Genomic DNA, 21,324 nt, shown 5'->3' on the forward strand with positions numbered 1-21,324 from the left:
GAGATACAGGTGTGATGATATCACTTTTTAAATATGGTTTATTATGCCCAAATTAAAGATAAGTTATTAGTGTGAAGTAGTAAAGACTGGAGTGGAAGTGCAGAGAGCTGTGCTAGAAGGCTCTGGAGTTATACTTGGGGAGTGGTATCAGCACTACCCTTCAGCCATTTGACCTCCTGGTGGGCTTGTTCATGGCTATGAAATGTGTCCCTTTAAGGTCAGGATTTGTTTTTGGAGCACTGAACAGCTGAGGACAAGTGCAGGTAAGAGCAGAGGCTTGGAGCTGGTGCCAGCGGTGCTGGGGAGTGTCAAGAGCCTTGCACACTGCTCACACATGAGTTACTCTGGGAGAATATATAAAGGGATTTTTTTTTTTTTTTAGATTCAGGAGCTGATGAAGTTTAATTATCTCTCTGAGCTCAGATTTAGTTATTTTGCATAATTTTAATCACTGATGGCCTAATTTTCATAGGTGTTAACTCCCACGGCTCACGCTGAATAGGACAAGCAGATGCTCACACACCTCTGGAAATGAGTATTTAGGATCCAGAGTTCACAGCTGACTTCCTAAGCCAGATATTGATGATGAGTTTTACCAAAGTCTGTTTTTGTTTTAAGAAATACTTCCCTAAAACAACTATTTCCCTGGCTGTGGAATGATGTGTGTGTTCTATATTTGAGATTTTAATTTCAAAAGTAGACCTGAAAAACACCGAGTTCTGAAGGTTGTGGAGGAGGAATCCTCTTCACCCATTGTTTGTTGAAGAGCACTTTTCATTGCCTTTATGGTTGCATTTAACACTGCAGGCCCAAGAAGTGGGATTAGGAATTCCCAGAAGAAACTAAGAAGAGGAATGCATATATTTATATGTGGTGGGAGTTAGGTATTTGATACTTGTGAAAAGTATGTTCTTTATTTTTTTTCTTTGGTTATAATGAACCCTGTGAGTGTATTCAGATTTGCACAAGATGCTGTGAGTTATTTAAGAGAGCATGACAGTTGAACAGTACCTGTAAATGCAAGTAATTGGCAGCATTCACAAATACTTTCTGTGAATGCATTACAAAATTTGGAAGTGCTTTGGGGCTAATTAAAAAAAAATCATAAAAAATAATCATTCACAAAATAAGTGAGGAGACGATTGATGTGTGCTCAAATTAGTGTGTTTGTTTTTCATATAGTTTTGAGATGCAGGTTTGCTTGACACAGCTGTAGTCAGGAGCAGACACTCACTGTGGAGAATACACAGAATTATGATGTGGAAGGCTTTTTCTGCAGAGGCACCCCACTGTGTTTGAGTTTGCAGTGATCAATCAGCAGTTAAGGAACATATGTAGTTTTAAAAACTGTGGATCTGCTGTAAAAGGAGAGAGCATTTGTCTTGAGAATAAAGGAAGGAAATTATTTTATGTAGTTTACATTACACAAAACCCAAAGATTCTGGGGTAAAAGCAAACTAGGAAATTTAGAGGAGTGGAGGCATAAAGCAGCACAAGTGTGAACAGATTGGTTATAAAAACAATATTGCCTAAGATTTGCATTTGGGAAGCTTGGAAAAACTTTGGGCTCTTATTCCCCTCATACTATGACCTGTGAATTAAAGCAAACTCTGTCTGTGGAAAGAGCTGTGTTAGAAATATTCTCTATATTTATGATGGGGAAATAAATTCTGCTTTCCATGGATACACAGCACTGTTTTTCCTGTGGTTTTAATAAGTTCTTCCTGGCATTTAAGCTGGTGCATGCCAACAGTTGTTGTCTGTACGGCATTCACCTACCTGTGCCCCAAAACATTGTAATTCCTTGAAAACCTTTAATGCTCTTTAGGTGTGAATGGAATATAGAATGAAAGTGGTTTTTTGTCTAGAGCTTGCTGTGTATCACAACTTGTGGAAAATAGAATTAACTGAGGTGCTTTAGCCAAGCCCTTGAAGGAACTGGCAGTACCTTAGGCACTTGGAAAGGTCCCCCTGTGGAAAAGCTGCAAGTGCTTGGAGCTCTGTGGTGTGCAGGATTTCAGCTGTTAAGGGCATTTCAGAGCGAGGAGTTCAGCTCTTGGCAGAGAGGGGTGGTTTACTGCTCTGAGACACATGTTTGAAAACTACTGTTCACACTTAATCAAACCTCTTAATCTTCGCTCATTTTTTACACTGTGCTCAAAGGTGCTGTCAGGATGATTTAGTGTTTCACAACGCTTCGGAGATTGGTGCTCTGTCAGAAGTTTTACACAAGTGCTCCAGACAAATGCACATACTTAACCTATGTAAATTTAACACTCAAAATGTTTCCAAACATTCCCTGTTTTGGATAGGAAAATGCTGCTATAAAGATAAAACTAATTGTATTTTGTCATCTAATAAAGTACCTCTCCCTTACCTGTAGTCTTACAAAAACTCATTTTGCCTATTCTCTTTCCCAAAGGTTTGCCTGGAGAACTTCTGAATGGAAAGCTTGTCAAGTGTCTCTGCTCCTTGACCAGCAGGACCCTCACCACCAGAAGCAGGCAGGGCTGTGTGGAGGTGGGACCCAAAGCCGGGTGGTCTACTGTGCCCAGATCATCGTGGAGCCGGGGACACAGCGGCCGAAGGAGGGTGCGTGTGGAGGCTCACTCCCAAGTGCTGGCCTGAGTACATCTGAGTAGGAGAAACAGGAAGAAAGAAGTAGATAACATGGAGTCATTGGTAGCCTTTGGCTTGCTGATGCCCTCATTGTATCCATGCTCACACAGGGAGGTGCTGCTCGCACCAGGGGAGCTGCCAGAAGCCACAACCTCCTGGGATGAATTGCTGCCACTTCTGTTGTTCACATGCATTGGCAGGGTTACAAAGGATGAAGGAACTAAATTATGCTTGGAGCTGACTTTTCTTCATCTGTCATATACCAGGAAACCCAGCCTCTTGGTAGCTGAATGCGCTTATCTGTAGTGTAGTCTTAGTTTAGAATATAAAACAGGTTGTCACACACCATTCCGGATATGGCTTTAGCCTCTGCTTCAGGTTGATACACAATCTTTCTTGTGATTTGAAGGGGAAAGCAAAAAATAATATTGTCACAACTTTTGAGCAGACAGACGGGTTTTGGACTCTGGAAGCGAGTTATATTTCTTTTAGAAGAATAATAAGTAGTTACAGATTCACAATGAATAATTCATCATAGGCTGTTTTATTTACTCAATATAGTGCTCTTGCAGAATGTGTTTTTGAGCAGAGATGTAAGATAATAACAACACAATATTGTATCTTAGATTTATTTACTTACAGAGGAGAAGCAAGTGTTTCCCAGATGCCCAGTGTGTGTCCCAGCATCCCTCACAGACTGAGGTTATAGGAAACCAGACCTGTTTTAATCTCTGTTCAGTCCATGCACAGTGGCTGATTCACCTCTCCCAGACACCTGGTGCTACTTTGCTCTCCCAACAGAACTCCTCTCTCTTGTTCCACAGAAGTGTGTGATGCAGGGGACTTTCAGAGTTAGAGAAGTGCTGTTGATCAAAGGTGGCATTTATTGACTTTCTTCATCCTTCTGAGCACTCCTGTGTTCCCTGCAGCCGCTGCGAGGCAGGTTGGTGAGCAGAGAGCTTGAACTGACTTCATTCAGTCTTTATTCTTTGTCAGAATTGTGAATTTCTCAGAAAGACACAAGGAGTGTCTCTGAATTCCTTGAACATTTACTTATCTCATGACCAGAGTGGTGCTACATATTCAGTGTCACCCACCTGAGCTTTTTCCCTTGCTCAAAGTTCAGTTCAGCTTAAAAGTTGCAAGCCCTCTCCTCAATTAAAAAAAACCACAACAAACCCTGGGATACCTCTTCTTTGTAATCTTTCCACTTCTGATCTGAAAAAAAAAAAAAAAAAAAAAAAAAAAAATTAGTATAGGCAACTGAAAAACCCAGATGTGCAGAGTAATTGTACAAGATATAAACTGTTACTGTCATTTCAAAGCAGTAGTGCAGATGTACAATAGTGCTTGGAAAGTGAAAATCCCATCTACTGTCTGCACAGTCACATGCAAATGGAAACAGAGAAAGCCTTCCCTATTGCCCCTCCTCATCCAGCAATATTCAGTGTGTCTCATTTGCTAGCTGACTAATTTTTGTTCTTTGAATAAATAAGGAATTACGTATTTTTTGGCTCTTTTCTTCTGGCAATCAGAACTGGCAGAATACTTTTATTCATCACTAGGGCATCTCATCTTTTACTGTACCAGTTTTTCAGTGATGAGAAGAAGATGAGGAAGTTAATCCTCTATCTATAAGCAAATATAGTATCTAATTGCTACCATCAAAAGCACAGTAATTTTTCTTTCTTCACCTCTTGAGTGTCCTTAAAGGGATCATTCAGGAATCAAACAAGCGAGTCTAATGGGATATTACCATCCATCACAGTTGTTATTCTTCTGGTTACTTCCAAAGAGAATTTGGACCTGGGCCCAATGACATATGTGAAAGAAGATTTTGTCCCGTGGTCTCTCCAGTAGCATTCTGGGATAAAGTATGTTGAATCCTAGTTGGAGACAGGTACCATCTGTGATGTGTTTTATGTACTGCTCAAAGCTCTTTTATCCCCCAAGGATATCTCTCCCATATTTTATTTGCTTAGTCTTCCCATCTATTTCTTCTTTTATTAAAATGTCTGTGTTTGGAAAGGGAGCACCTGTTTCCTTGAGTCCCTCTATATCAGTTCAGAAGGTTAAGTCTACTGAAATCTTTCTGTGTTTTGATTATAAGGTTCCATCTTGAAGATACTAAAAATTGAGAACTCTCACTCAGGTATTACTTTAAGAAATGCATTGATAAGATTTCATATTTTTCTTCCCCAAGAGGTGACCTAACTAAGAAATCCCTGTCTTGATCCAAGTAAAGTTATATATTTTTTAAGCCTTTAGGAGGAACTTCATTCTATTGGTATGAGTATTTGGAAGGAGAAGATATTGCAGTCCTTGGTGGTATTCCTGCATTCTGAGGCTGTTAAAGCTAAATTTACATTGGTAAAGGGATGTGTAGTTCAGAGGTCTGTGTTCCTGTGTGTATAGGTAACCTGACTGTTCTCTCCAAGGAGTCCACATCCCATTTCTGGAACAGACTGTAGGAATGGTAGTGACTACCCTTCTTTGTACCTATATTTAAAAGTAAAAATAATTAAAAAAAAAGAAAAAAAGAAAAGAAAAAAAGAAAAATAGAAAACTCTTTTAAGCAAAGCCCGACTCTGCTACCATAGGATACACATACTTCCTTCTCTTCTGTAAGTGGGCTTACAAAAGAGAAAAGATTTTTGGGGTTTTATGAAATTTTATCTGAAGTGTATTTTTCCATAATAAATTTTAATTGATCTAGGTGAATGTCACTAACTAGCAATCCCCAGTGTACCAACAAAAAGACACCTGGAAAAGGCAGGGAAGAGTATTGTGCAACAGTCAGTTTATGAAAGCTCTCCTCTCAGTCACAGTAAATTATTCTAGTGATTTGGGAATGAAAATTCATCTTAGAATCTGGGACTGCTGTCTGTATTTATGTTCATTCAGTTAATAAACATATGTAGTTCATAGAATTAATCTTCTACCTCAGGATTTTCTAACCTTCTTTTCTGAAGACTGGGGAGTATCCTGTTTTCTAATTAATTTTGCTTTTTGGATTTATCTGGAAACGGTATCTTTTTAACAGTAGTCTGGGAGATGGCAGTCTTTATAAAATACTCCAGAAGTATTTCCTCTCTTCTCTGAACTAGTTTCCTGCTGTCTCTAGTGACTGGGATTGCTTCTCTTTCCATATTTTCTGTAGTTTTCTAACTAGGGTTCTCTCTGCCCTGTCATTCTTTCATAAAATTGTGCCTTATATATCTTGACATTTTTCCTTTTTCACTTGTTTGAATGAGATCCAATTTACCTCTTGCTTTCAGAATTTTCTTAAAGTATTTTGCAGCCTGTCTGCTTAAGTTTTAATTATAGGAGTGAAAAGACCTTTGTGAAATAATGCTTTGCTTCCTTGAATCCTCTTTATTTGTTTACTCAGCATAGTAAATTTGGCTAATAAAATGTATCTCTTATTACCTGCTCACCAGAAATCATTGCAGGTTCCTATTTTCTTAATCTTTGTTATTTTGCATGTGAAAATCCTTGTAAAATTGTCATGCTTGTACAAGGTTCTAAAGTTTTGTTTACATTTTTTTGCTTAATGAGTTTAATCATATTTGTCTCCATAAATTTATCTTTATTTGAGCTTTAATTTCAATAGCAGGTATGTGACATAGTTGTGCCTTCATTATTTTTGGATAGTTTTAGTGTTGCCCTGCAGAACTGTTTCTTACAGAAGTCTCTATTATTTTTATATTCTTTCCTTTGAGAGAGATTCAACCCTCTCCTGTTAGCAGACATAGTCCCTTGCCTGATTTACTCCACTACAGTTCCCCATTCTGTACTAATTTTTGCTTTATTTTCAGGATGCAATTCTACCTGGTTCATTTTACATCAGGTTGTATTTTTATAAACTTCTCTGTCTCCAGCTGTAGCAGCAAAACCTCCTTTAGTCTGTTTATAACTGAGGACTTGGAAAATACTCAAGTACTTGTTCAGGTCTAATGGTTACTCTCTGATCCATCCCTGTGTGTATTCCCTTATGTAGTTTTGTCTTACAAGCCTCTTTACTGACAGAATCACAAAATGGTCTGAAGCTGAAACTGGTCCCCTGCACTTTCATCTAAGTTCTACGAGTCTCAAAATGATTATTTTATGGCCTTTATATGTTCTTGTTTTCCTCAAAATATTGAACTTTCTCCCTACTGCTGATAGACAAAAATGTCTATTCCTTTCTTATCTGATGAGTGAATTTTTCAGACTCTTCTTGATTCCCACATGGGAAATATTTTGGCATTGTGTTTTGTTTTTCAGATATTGGTGTCTCTTTGGACTTGCACACAGATTAATTTGAGGAGTCCTTTCATTCGTATCTTATGTTATTCTCTGTTTATTCTCATCCCTTTCTTTTTTGCCCTATTGTCCTTTTTAGCTCCAAAATGTGCTATTTTACTTCCTTTGCTTTGTGCACTCTCTTTCCCAATGAGAGTGCCACAATTTTTTCCCTGCAAGTTCTTTGTTCTGCTCTGAATCATGACCTTCCAATGAGTGTCTCCTGGGGGATTAGTGTTTCAGATTGGTGCATGTGGCATCTGTTCAGTAAACTAAGGCAGTGTTTTTGGGGAGAGGACAATACCAGCAGAAAGTCCAGTTGGAATGTTCCACCATCCCCTTGGGTGCCAGGAGTCCTGTGAAGCACCAGGTCTGACTCTTAAAGGGCTGGAGGTTGGTTGTGCAGGTTGTTGTTGATTTTGGCTGTTGCCATCCTGCATATTTATAGGAAAAGGATGTTGTTGATGTCTTGATGGAGATAAACTGTGGAGTTGATCCAGGTTATGCACTGCTGTTGGAGTGAACAGAACCCTGTGAGGAGTGTGAGCCCTCTATTAAAGGCACACCTTTTTTTTTTTCTTTTCTTTTTTTTTCCTGTTGTTGTTGTAAATTTATGCTGGTGAAACTGCAGGAATGAGAAGATTAATTTACTCTACGGAAATTAGAATTTTAGGACTTTGATGTTTAAATCCTGTTTTCCTTGTCTGGTTTATGAAATTGAAAAGGAATAGGTTAGAATATATTAGTAATGAGAAAACTTGACTAGAACTGTAGGAGGGAGAGAAATGATGGTCAGCAGTGGTGTGAAAAAAGCTTTGTTGAGCTGCTTCTGGTACAGCAACAGGAGCAACCCGCCTGGGGCTTAGCTGACCTGAATCACAGAAACCAGAGTGGTTCTCAGGTGGAACCTCTCCCCCTCCAGGATCCCTCTCATCCCAAACTAGTTATTTATCACTGGGATGGCTGTATTGGCTTGAAAAGATGAGAAATACACCTCTGAAGTGTGAAATATATTCAGGGAAGTCTGTATCAGATTTATATTGCTGGGATGCCAAGTTATTGATCTGTAAGCTCACCAAATGCTGAGCAGAATTTATGAGCTACAACTCACATAATGGAAAAATAAATATGTAACAGCTGGCTTCTTCAGGGGAAACCCTGTAGAAGCAGGAGAGGAAATGATTTTATTCAGATTGTTGTAGTGCTTGACAGTGGTGTTTAAATGTGCATTTCAAAAATTTGAGTTTGAATCCATTAAGGAAAAAAACATTTTCCCTAATGTCTTACAGAGGTGTAGTATTTTCAGTTCTTTCATATCTTAAAATTAATTAAACTAAAATGAAGTGAGTGATGTTTGAAAAGACTTTGACAGTGAAAAGAAGTGAGCCTTTTAAGAGGTGCCTTATAAATAATAGAACTTTTTTTGTCAATAAGCTATTTGTTATGGCTGTGAATAGTTATCCCTTTATAAATGCTTTAATTTGTTTAGCTGGCTGTGGTATGCAGCAAATAATATGCTGCCCAGTTAGTTCACGTGAAATACTAGGTTTTAGTCCAGGCTTTTATCTTTGAAAGCTAACATTTTAATTACATCTGTATTTTTTATAATTATTTCATGCCACTGAAATGGGATTCATTCCGTTCAAGACAGTGATGGTTTGTTCTGTGTAATTTTCTTCTGAGGCTGGGGAGCTGCATTGTGTTCAGACAATAACATGGAGTGAGATGAAAAATTAAAAGGATTTGTGTGTTGGAGGCTACGACACAAACTGGGACACTGGGGAGAGAGAACGAAGGCAGAGGTGTCTAGAACAGGAGACACTGGAGATAAATGAAGTTTGTGTGCCAGGGCCAGCTCTGCATGGAGCAGCCTGGCTGTTCCCAGGATCCACACTGGCTTAGCTTTGGGCACTTCTGCCACATCCTGGCATCCCAGGCACATCCACAGAGGTGCTTTTCTCGTGCCAGTCACAGAAGAGGTTTCTCCTTCCTGTGGAATGAGCCCTGAAATCCGCAGTGGGCAAAGCTCCCACTCTTACAAGGCTTTCATGAAATTTAATGGATTTTCTTCTCTGTTTTGTAGGTTTTGTTCCCTGTTTTCCTTGTTTCTTCTCTCACCCTCTCTGGTAGTCTGCTACAGCGATTTCCAGCTTTTTTTTGGATAACAGCCAAATGCTCAAGTATCTCACATAATCCTTCTTTCCTTCCCATCACTGCCTTTGCTGCCATCCCAGCATCCCTGTTGCCTCTGCTGTTTTTCCTGGACACTCTTAATGAATTGTCACCTCTGATCTGCTCAGTCATGTGGCTGCTGGTGGGGTGCCCCGTGCTCACTCTGAGTGTTTGCCAGATATGTAGAGCCTGTTGTTAATCTCCACAAATTCTGCTGTAGCAAAACAATGCAGTGTCCCAGCTGAGACCACAGTCCTGTCGAGCAGCAGAGGGAGGACACAGGGCTACTTTTTGTCTGTGTCACTTTAATAAAATTGTGAGGATTTTTATTGTTCTGAAATACATTAAGCCATTGTTGCTCTTGGCAATTCACTATTAACCCTCTTTCATGCTATGATTAGCCTTCTATTCATACGTTGTTCCTTGTCTGTTAAATGGATTTTAATTGAAAATAGGCCTCCAACTTGGTGCTTAGTGGCTTCAAAACTAATTGATTCTTCCTCAAAGCATAAAGGAACCCTTTCCATCAGACATGGGGTGCATTAGGCCCTTAATGGAGGGATGCAAGAGGCTGGGGTTGGTGCCATTTCCAGGCTGGTCAGATTGCATTCACCACTTCTCCCTTGTGTAGTGTTTTGTTTTTATTACAAAATGTCTTTCAAGTTAGAGAAATTATTTGCAAATGTTGTGCTTGGTTTACCCCTATTGTGTTTTACACATGAAGGTGTTTTTATAACATAACTCACTCCTTTGTGGTTTTCTCAAGTAATTTCCCTTTTTTATTGATCCAAGTGTCTTTGGTTTATAAGTCCCAGCAAAGGCAGTAAGAGCTTTCACAAGGATATGCCATCCCTTTCTCATACCTGCCTTGTATACTGGCAGTTTTTAATTTGGATTAGTTTTACCATATGGTAAATATTTGGATTTATTTTCTTGAGAATTGAGTATTACCTAAAATATGTAAGAGGCAGACCTGATAATCTTTGTGTGTACTCCAGATATATTAGTGATATTTAGAAAAGTCTCATTTTGGTTTTAGGATGAAAAATACTTGGGTTTTCATTGTAAAAGGGATATGTAGTTAAACTCCAGGAAAAAGTGTTATTTACCTCCTGAGGAGTTGAGAAACCATATTTGACAGGACCCCCTGCAAACAAAATGCCATCCTATGCATTTCTGCCTCTGTCTGGTCAGCATTGCTTTTAACATTGTGTGGGAATGTGTGCCTGCAAGTATCTGTCCACATGACTGTATTCAAAAGATAATTTATTTATTGGCTTAAAATTACATTATGGAAATAATCATATCAGAGCTGATTTCCTCTTCCTCCAAATCATTACCTCAGTAAAAATATATAGGGAAACAAGACACTTTAGAACCCAATTTATTATCTCCTGCTGGTAGCAATAACCTGAAAATAACAGCAAATAGTAAAATTCAAACTTGAGGCAAGACACTGGTGCTGGGAACAGCTGCAGTTGCATTTATAAAGGATAGATTCAATATAACAGCTATAGAAATGTGCAATGTTTCAGAGGCTCCCAGATTAGTACTTGATTGCTTTTTCAAGTTTATTCTATAGATTGAGAAGAACACAGGATTTTAAAAGGTACGAACAAGCATCATAAATAAGCTGCTACTTGAATCAGAGATGTTTCTTTCCCCTCCCACTCTTTGCTTCCCTGGCTTCTGCCTTCCACCTTCCTCCAAAAACGTGGATAACATTGTTCCAGGGACAAAAATTTCCCAAGAAGCACTTTTTCTATATGAATGCAGGAAAATGCCACTACAGAGTCATTTATTGAATGAAATCAGTCCTAAAGACATTCCTGGCAGCTGGGTTCATTTATCACAGGCATAGTGTCAGGTTTTTTCCCTGAATAGGATATCCCCAGCCAGGCTACCTGTGCCATTTGGAGGCTTCAGTATGTGAGAATTTTGGCATTTAAAAGGTTCACAGAAAAAGTCCCCCTTATCATTCCTTTATAATAAAAAAAATTAAACTTGTTAATATATAAATATAAAAGAATGGCAGTAGAAAAATCACAGCAAGCTTTGTAATAAACCAGATGGAAATCAGAGATTTAATCAAATGGCTGAAGAAGAAATTAAATTCTCTTTTAAAGAGGACCCTGCTGGTTCATCTTGTCACTGGGTAGAAACTGTGTCTCTCTATACCTGCCTGGTGTTGGAAAAGGATGGTATTGTATATGCATTTATCCTTCCAGCTTGGGTTTTTTGTTCTGGTCTAATTCCTGAAGACTGACTGGAGGATTGCAGTTAGTATAGAGTGATGAACATAAGCTGGCACAGACTTGGAATGTATTTGGATATTTGATGAGAATGGTATTTTCTGATTTATCTTTTATAGAATGCAAAGAACTACATAAGGAAGCGAACAAACAAGCAGCCTTATTCCAGTGCCAAAGAGGATGTAGGTCCTGGGAAAAGTGCTGGAATTAAATAGGGTGTCAGCCCAAGGGAGGAAGAGGAGCAGGAGGATGATTGACAGGGAGAGGAAGGCAGGGATTTCCATCAGAATGGGAAGAATTCATCCATTCATCTGGGATGAGTGGTAGCCCCTTTAACTTTTTGAAATCAATTTGATTTGATCTTTTAATCCGAAGTCAATTTTGAATAGTGTTGGCACACTGGGTGGTGTACAAGGAAGGAGAACCATCCAGCTGTATCTAGGCCCCCACATTTTGGTAGTTAAATTCAGTACAGAAACCTGAAAGTGAGGAGGGAAGAGCTATTCCTGGCAAAGACACCTTGAGTACTTTATTCCTTGGGTTGACCATTTCTACTCAGTTTTATTTCCTTTCATTTCTCCAAGTGAACCGTCAGGAAACTGATACAGTTTTGCCAAGCTTGATGCTGAGAGGCAGGTTAAGCCATGCATGAGATTTCTTGGTAAAATAAATACTCTTATCCTTAAAACTCTAATATTTATCTCATTCTGTCTGTCACTTCACTTGCAAGGTCTCTAGAAAAGGTTTCTTTTATGTGGGCATTCAGGTGAATTGGATTTATGCCACCTTGTTCTAATCTTTAAATGAACATGTCAAAGGACTTACAGAGTCTCAGAAAACATCCAGAAAATGGTCTTTTTTACCAATGTATTATCTTTCATCTTAGAATGAAATCACACTGTTGTTTAATCCTGTTATTCTGATGAGCTGGAATCATAAGCACTGATATTGGTCTGAATATCACTTCAGACTGATAAATCTAAACTCAACTTCAGGATGTGCAAATCTGAATTTGAGATTTTGAGCACTGAAGTCTTGTGTTAAAAAAGAACAAAACTGTTTTTCTTCAAATTATTCATTTTAAAGAAGATGGTGTAATATCAGAAAAAAGGAAAGATTACTCATATATTGGGCATGTTTTTACAAATTCTTTTAAAATCAATTCTGTGCATGGAAGCAAAGAAAAACAGACATGAAAAATAAAAATGAGGATAAAACAAACTCAGTAGCTATAAAAATTAATGAAGTCTTGGTAATGCCATGGCAGAGTAAACTCAAACAAGCCTTTGCCTTTTGAAAGGCTGCTTTGATATTGATTTATCTAAAGAGACAGCCAAATTCAGCCCATAATGTAATTAAAATGCAATATCATATAATGACTCAGAGGACAGATTTAAGAGTCTTTCTTTGCCTTTCTTTTCCTTCCTCCCTCTGCCCCAAATAAAAAGGTGAGAGAAGTTAATTGAATCTAGAAATCTCTTATGATAAATGAAAATACAAAGAGAGTCAACTTTCCAAATCTGTTGTCAGTATCAACTAAACTGGTTTTTGGCAGGATTTGAGATTGGCTCATTTCTGGGATAAAGAGGATTGGAGATCCATGGGTGCAGGCAGCTCAGGTCTCTCCTCCTAGGCAGGAAGATGCTTCATGCTTCTGTGTCTGTGTGGAAGAATCCAAGAGCTCTGCTCAGTTTTATTGGAAATAGATGAAGAAAATGCCAAGATCTGGACACTGCATCCATAATCTAGAGATGGCAGTGCCCTGAAGGATGTGGGAATGGGGAGAGTCCCCTGTGCTTGGGTTTGACTCATCTGCCTCTGCCTGGCTCCCAGTTGCAGTGGGAGCTTTTTGGATTCCCCTCTTAGGTGTGTTTCTCTTCAGTCCTATGTAAGAGCTCTCCCTGGCCATAAATGTGAGCATTAGATCCTGGTTTGTTACTCCAGTGCTGTTGAAAATCAGCACTCAATCTAGTTTTAAAGCATCTTGATTATCACTAAGCATAGTCTCAACTGGCTTGAGAATATGGGTGATTTAGATAAAACTCTTAAGTGCCTTTCTGAACACAGGATTAGTTTTTTGCCCTGGGAGATAAAACTGAAAAATCACTGGATTTTGGTGCATTCTGGAAAACTAAGGCCAACAGGACAGAATTACAGCCTTGATTTTCTTTTTACCTTTTTTTTAAAAAAAAAGTTAATTTAAAAATTTTTCTCTTAGTTGCCAGACCAGTTGATGGGAAGCTTTGCCAGGGTCCTGCCCCAGCCACCTCCCAGCTGTGTCACCTGCCGTGCCTGGCCGAGTGCGCGGTGTCCTCGTGGTCACCCTGGGGTCCCTGCCTGCCCGAGAGCTGCCAGCACCGCCACGGAGGGAGAGGTGAGCAGGGAGTGCAGTATTGCCAAAGGGCTGCAAAAACAGAGGTGTCACACTGAACATTGGGAGCCTAATGTGGTTTTTAAAAAAATTAATCGAACACAGGATGAAGCTCTTGGATGTGTGCAGTGGAATCTGACCTTTAAAAGCTTTTTGCCATAATTCATGTGAGAAGAAAAAGTGAGATTTTTCAAGCTGATTCAGGCCCTTTTATCCTCTTGGGCTAGCAGCTGCCAGGCTGCCCCTCTCTGACCCCCCTGTGATTCCAGGATTCCAGGGCAGTGTGTTGGGATGGAGGTGCCTCCCCCAGCCCTGAAATCTGGAGACTCAGCTGGACCCAAGAGGTTGTTCTCATTGTTGTGGCTTTGGTTGAAATTGCTGGAAGAAGGATATGCAAATGTAATTCAGCCTCCCTCTGATTTTAATTGTCTGCTGTACTGTTTGTTGCTGTGACCCGTTGAGATTCCTCTCAGAGCCTTTCCTAAGGCTCTAAGTTGCAAAGATGGCTCTTGGAGTGTGTGTCAGGGAATGGATATTATTGTTTGGAAATTATGCTTTTCTGAAAACTGCTTAAGTATTGAAATTATTTCAACTGGTTGAAAATTTTCAAACAAAAAGAGAAATAATAAAAAAAAATCTTTGTAAAAGCATTTAATCTTTAAATTGTATTGAATATTTTCTTTTTGCTCATTTGAGAACTGTGGAAGTTTGATCTGTTATATTCTCTGGGATGTTTTATTTTTAATTTTCTCTTCTGGTTCATGACCAAAGCATTTCCATGTGGCCTCTACTAATGCTGTATATTTGCCCCTGCTCCAAGACTGTCGGAGGAAAAACCCCCATGTATTTTTTTTGGCCTTTTTTTTTAGAATTCTGTGTCATTTGCATTACAGAAATTGCTGAAAGATACTTGTTTATTAGTTCTGCATTGTATATAGCAACATGACTTTCAGTTTTATTCAGAAGGAGGTAGATTATGTAATCTATTCTATGATTATTTCTGTAACCTTTTTCTTCCACTTTACATTTGAATCTTCCAGTTTAATAGGATGTCATTTCAAAGAGGTCTGGTATGCATTATGTATCAGAAAACCTTATACCTTCATAAAACAGAATACTAATTTCTTAGTAAACTGCTCTACTGTGTCTCAAAACAAATCTTTTCGTTAGTGGATTCCCAAGCAGAATATAGATGTCATTTCTATCTTCAGTCCCTTAACTGTTCTTCTCTTTTTATCTTAATGCTGTTATAACATTAATATATGCATCACTGGTAAATTTCTATATCTGACATGTATATTTTTATATGTTGATGAAAGGGAAAAAGAAATGTGGAAAATGTGGGTTGCTGGAACTGTTAGATTTTGCATGCCTGGGCACCTACAGCAGAGTGCTGTCCCAGTCTGTCCAGTTTGTAAATATTATTTCTTGTTTGTCTTTAAATCCTCCAGCTCCAGATGCCCCATGTAGTCCTACCAGATTATTTTATGAATATTTTTTCTATTGTGCAGTTAATTCAGCTGTGCTTTTTCCAGGCTTTAGGATGAGGCAGAGGCAAGTGGTGGTGGATCCAGTGGGCACCCTGGCAGGTTGTCCTCATTTGGTGGAGTCCATTCCGTGTGAAGACGCGCGGTGCCACGAGTGGGTGGTTTCAGAGGGATCCTGTGTGACCGACCGAGGGAAGTGTGGGCCTGGACACCGTGTCCTGAAGGCTGTCTGCAAGAGCAGGAAAGGTGAGCTGGGCTGTGCTCTTAAAGGTGTTTTGTGCCTCCTAAAATAACATTTTGTTGCAGAGTAATTGTGATTATATACAATGGCTCTTTACTGAATTTTTTATGGAACTTTCAGGTTTTTGAGTTGACTGTTTTGTTCCGTAAAGCCTGGGGCTGATAGAACCCAGGATTTTGCCTGGAGCCTTCTGTTCCTTTTTATCCAAAAGGGGATGGCTTGCCAGTGCAGGTTGTGTGTTATTGCTGGCCTTATTATCACAAAAGTGGGATATTAGTACTAAACCTGAGCTCTCACTGAGGTCAGCAGCTCTGTGGGCATTCAGAGTATCAATCCAGCTCCCAGAACTACTTCTACCCTCAGTTTTTAGCCTGTGATCTGAATAATTCTCTCTTTGGGATAACATTGTTACACTCATGAGCAGGGATGCTCGGTTGTGCTGCCAAAATTAATACAAGACTAAGATGTAAATTAAATGATTGTACTGAGTAATCCTTCCCTTGGCAGCAGTTTGAGACCTGCAGAGTGTTCAGTGTACAAGTTGCTAATAATGAATAAGTACATTTTTATGTGACGTTTACAAACAGCCAGCAAGATGTTATTTCTTGTGTATGGTTTGAACCTCAGCCAAAAGTTTCATTTCTTGATAAGGTCACTGTTGTCAGATCTTTAGATTCAATTACATGGAGCACAATTTTGCAGTCCTTAGTCACAGCGACACTGTGCTATCATCTCAGAAGTGGCAAAATGGTGCAACTTTAGAGCCTGATACTGTATCTGAAATGGAAAATTCTTCTTTTACCTGGTGCTGAGACCAGTCACAGGAAACAATTTCAGGTTGGTAACAAGTGGATAACTGGTAAATGGTTAATCTAGTTGGTTGTTTAAGGCATTAGAACCTGGCAGGAAGAAATAATGGCTGCTTTGCCTGGAGAGCATGGGTTCTCCTGAAATAAATTTCAATCTGTGTGGTTTTCTTGTTAGTTTGTGAGAATGAGGGAAAAAGCAGAAATCTTTCCCTACTACAAAGTGGCACAGCCAGAATGTCGAGGAGAGCAAAGAGCTCACTGAACTTTGCCCTGTTGTCTCTGCTGGTGTGTGATGGTTGCTGCTGTTGATGGTTGCTGTAGGTCTAGGCCAGCAGGATGTGTGCAGATGGAAGCTGGCATTGCTCAGGAGCACCATGTACTTCACACTGTTAAAACTGTGCCAGCATCCATCTCTGTGCCCCAACTTGTGCTGGGGACAGAAAGCATGTTTCATGGCATGCCCATTGATCTCTGATCAAGCTGTTCTGTGTGGCTGTGCTCCTTCAGAGGTCAGGCCTTTGAAGTGTCCCTTCTTCACTCAATTGTGCAACAAGGTATTACAAGCTCACAATACCCTTTTCATTTTCAATTATTATGTGCATATTCTAGTTACAAAAAAATACATTGAGACACTCTTACCACCCCTCCAGCCTCAGGCAAGTATTGTCACTAGATGTGATCAGTGTCCACTTAAAACTGAGAAGGTTTCACCAGGAAATATCCAGGTTACCAGGCAGGTTAGAATCACTGCTTAATACCACTCTGAAGACTTTCTGAAATCTTGATTGGATATGAGAGATCTGGAAGAATCCTTAAAGTTGAAGTTGGAAAAAGAGTCAAATTGTTTCTTCTTTTCTCAATTCACTAACGTAGTTGCTTTGTTCATAACCTTATTTATTTCCTTCTCTAATGTTCCCTTACCTAGATTTCCTTTGCAAAAACTAGTTTGCTTTTTTTTTGGATAGAAGTTGGAGTAAGTGTCAGCTTTGCTTAATGTGTTTTACCTGGAATAGCTGGTTAGTTGGCAGTAGGAGGTCAGAAGGGAGTTACGTTAAACTGAGATGTGTCATTTACAGGTGAAATAGCATAAGGCCTGTGTCCATGCTTAGCATTGTCCACTTGTTCAGTATTCTGTGCAAGCAATGGCCCTGCTGAAAGCTGTATTGTGTACTGTTATTTTCATTTACTTAAGCATCTTTTGTAGATTTCAGCTCTAAAATCCAGTGATTTATCCAGTCGTTCTGTCATCCATGCTTGGCATTATTGCTCAGTATTCCTACTGAATGCCTGAAGGGATGAAAAAAAATTTTTTTTGGACCCTGTTAAATGCCAAAATCCAGTACATCGTCATCTTAACAGTTCATTTGGGCCTGGAGTGTGTTGATTAGGGTACTTTGGGTTGTCTCTGTATCCCTGCTGGCAGGATGCCTTCGTTTCCATGTAAATGCCAGACTTTGTATCGTGGTGCTCTCCTCGTGTTGCTGCAGTGTGCTCACTTCTCATGAGCAGCTTCTGTGCTGTTGGTGTCAGCTGTGCTGCAGAGGAGTTTGCCATCAGGTTACTTGTCCATTCCTGCCTTCTCCATCCTCAGTGGCTGAACCCGTGTCCTGTGCTTGGCTGTGTGATGCTGGGCTCTCCATGGCTCACACACAGGAGCCCTTTTCCATGTGCAATCTGTTCACTTGCCAAAAAGGAGCTTCTGGTCACATTTTCTTTCTGCCATGTACTGTCCATGGTGCCAGCCCATGCCATGAGAGAGGTGAACAGGGGGCAGGGGCTAAAGAACCTCCTCCTCCAACTAAAGCCTCACCTTGGAGTCCCTCAGTGTCCTTTCTTTCCATGTTAAAGAGCCATCCTTTCTGGTGGGATTGTTACACTGGCCCAGGTAACAAACTGCTGCTGGCCTGAGCTGGAGCTTGGACAACTTGGGGGTGAGTCACAGATGGGTCAAGCTCTGATTTGTGGGGTTTCTCTGAAGACTTCCCTGTCAAAACAACATCTCTGTGTAAGGGCTTGCATGAACTTCAATGATGAAACACTTGTGCTCAGCCTAGAGGTACAGAAGTGTTTTTTTGTTTCTTAAATAGGTTAATCTGTAATAATGAAGTGGTTCCAGAGAGCACATACTATGGACAGCAGGGTTTTATGTAGTAGCTGGAGTCTGTAATTTGTGCTTTGCAGCACTTTAGCACAGATGAGGAGTAATGAGAAGACAATAGTAATCTCATTACTTTGTCATTATTAGGTGTCTGCTCCCACCTAGGAGTGTCTCTAATCTCTGTTAATAAGTTGCTGAACATGTGCAAGATACTCTTGGTGTCTGGTCCATATCCCTGGAGTGCTTCTCTTCTGTATCAACAAAAGGCAGTAGTGTAATAAGTCAAATGAAATTAGATAATGTGTAGAAACACAATGTGAAGTAATGCATAGAAGAGAGGAGTTCTTTTGTATGCTGCTTCTAAATAAAATTTTTCAGGATAGTGTTTTTTATTTAGCTGGTGAAGGTCAATGGATATGTTTGAGAAAGTCTGTGAAGCCAAAATAACAGTATAGGAAAATTGATGATTGTACTAAAAATTGCATTGTGTGTGTCATTGGCTACATTGATCTATAATTCAGATAAAAGAATTTATTTGAAAGCTCCTTTTTTATATGTACAGGCACCTCAGGAATGATTTGTGATTTTTCTCAGTGGGGTTGTTTTTGGTTGTTCAACAAGGAATTGAGTAATTCCTATTAGTAATGTGTTCTTGGGCAGATAGCTGCAAGTGTCTGACATTTGATTTTGGGCTCCTTGATTAGCACTGACAAACATTATTGTGCATTGACCAGATGAAAGGAACGCTCTGAAAACTTTCCACTTCACAAAACATGAACATGGCCAAAACTTTTTCATTTTCAAATGAAGTTGTGCAGTAGCCAAAGCGTATTGTCTTTCATTTTTTGAAAAAAAGTGGCCAAAATAATCTTTTGTGTGCTTTGCTTCTTTTGTCTTTTTAAGTGGTACAAGCACTTTGAGTGTGGTGAGTCAGGGGACATTCAGACCGCAGGGCTTGGCTCAGGGTCAGCAGGTGGAACTTCAGTCCAGATGGGAGTACTTGTCCTTCAGAGGTAATTTCACAGTTGTTTAATTTAGGTGCTACAAAATATATAAACATGCTGGGTTCAGTCTGATGAAGGAATTTAGGCACCCATTTTATTGTCATTTTCCCATGTGTGTTTTAGGCTGTGTTGATAATAGAAAATGAGATTGAAACAAGGCAAGTGTTGAGCCCAGACCTTGTTTTTAGAAATGCCCATTGTGCAGCTTGTGCAGAGTAGTCATTATGGTAAGGAGTACAACCTGAGAACATACGTAAAAGCAACTATAGCAATAAACTCATGAAATAACAAGTATGACTCATAAAAGTAACAATTCATTTTCCAAGCATTTTATAAATGTTTCTGACAATGCCATAAACGAATTCTTGCCTATTAGCAGTGCTCTTGAGTAGATCGTAAAATGTTATTATTCAGAATCATACCCACAAGTCATCAATCTATTTTGCTGGAATTCCCATGTCATCATTTATTAATTTGCTTCTGCTTGTTCAGATTCATACCAGAAGAACTATTAGTAGCAAAGAGGATTTCTCTGAGACAGTGAACAGCATGGTGTCTAAGTAATCAAATATATGAAATAAGTCATACCCAAAGGCTTAATTGTTTTAATCAGAAAATTATTAGATCAGCAACAGAGATTAATGTAAAGATCATGTGATTTTCCTGGATTCATACTCTTCTACTCTGCTTCTGGTTAACAAATCTAAGCACAGCTCAAAAGCTGCTGAGTCTTTGCCTCCCTGTACTGTCAGCTTGAGTATCAGGGTTTCTTTGGTTTGTGGGAGTTAAAATTCATAGAATCAGAGAATGGTTTGAGTTGGAAGGGACTTTAAAGATCATCTCATTCCAATCCCTTCTGCCATGGGCAGGGATGCCCTGAGTTTGCTTGGGGCCCCATCCACCCCAGCAATCCAAACTTGTTATAAATGGTGTCTTTGTTTTAGGGACAGTGTTTATAACAGTGCTGATGAATCTCTGTGTTCCTCATGCCTGCACAGCTCAGGCAGTGCCAGGGAGGTGCAGGTGCTGAGCCAGAGGAGCAGAGCCCAGAGGGGCCCAGCATTCTGCTGACTCTCTCCCCCTGTAGCACCCAAAGGACTGGCCAGGGACCTGTCACAAAAACTCCATCCTCAGCACCTTCTCCCTCACCTGGTGCTCTGAGCCACCCTGGGGGTGTCTGTGCATCCCTCCCAGCCTCAGCTGGTGAGTGAATAACACCTGGCAGGTCTCAGGACTCGTGGCTGTGGGGGCTGCACCTCCCTGCTATGGACCATCTGCCAAAGGGCATTTTATTCCAGTTTAGGAAAAAACTGCTGAGAGGAACTCCAGCACAGCAGTTCTGTTTTATTTTCCTGTGCCATCTCTTTGGTTCTAGGCAGTTGGAATCTAGAACCTGGCACTTGCCAAGAAGATAAGAGGATTTTTGTTTTTCAGTGTTAATAAGTTCACTGAAAGAGTACGTTCGGGTTGAAATACATCTGTTTCCAAGTTTCTGTTCCATTTGGCAGTTTTATTTGGGGAATAGTATTTCAGAGACCAAATGTTTTCTTTCAGCAATTTTTAGATTAAATGATTAACGTTTTGGGGTTTTTTTTGGTAAATGAACTAATTTTAAACAAAATTAAAAATTCAAAATATATTTAGAAGTTGTTAGCAAAATTTTCAACAACCATTTCACCTTACCTTGAATTTACTTTTTTCCTATATCTTCCCCCAGTCTCTCTTCAATTCTACTTTAAACATTAGTTTTTTCTTCCTTTTCCCTTTCCTTTTTTATTTTTTTCTCCGTTTTTTTTTTTTTTTTTTTTTTTTTTGGTTCAGTGCCCAAACAGAAATCCATTATTCACACAACTCAATTGCCAGAGCAGACACTGAAATCCTGTTGGAATTGAAGCAAGGAGTAAAGGGAAGTCAGGTAATCAAAGCAGTGTTAGTTTAAGATCCAATATTACATTCTGCCAGGGGTTGACAGTGAAGCTCTGCACTT

General features: G+C 39.6%; 1 protein-coding gene across 1 annotated transcript in view; it reads left to right on the top strand.

Annotated features, from left to right (window-relative positions):
* Positions 1–21,324, top strand: part of THSD7B (thrombospondin type 1 domain containing 7B) — a 239,071-nt gene that overhangs the window by 121,625 nt on the left and 96,122 nt on the right. The window contains exons 6-8 of the mRNA XM_033065271.2: positions 2,423–2,592; positions 13,546–13,701; positions 15,234–15,431. Coding sequence (XP_032921162.1) covers positions 2,423–2,592; positions 13,546–13,701; positions 15,234–15,431 — 524 coding nt within the window. The remainder of the gene's footprint in view (positions 1–2,422; positions 2,593–13,545; positions 13,702–15,233; positions 15,432–21,324) is intronic.

Source organism: Catharus ustulatus, chromosome 7 (assembly GCF_009819885.2).
Source record: "Catharus ustulatus isolate bCatUst1 chromosome 7, bCatUst1.pri.v2, whole genome shotgun sequence".
Lineage (NCBI taxonomy): Eukaryota > Metazoa > Chordata > Aves > Passeriformes > Turdidae > Catharus > Catharus ustulatus.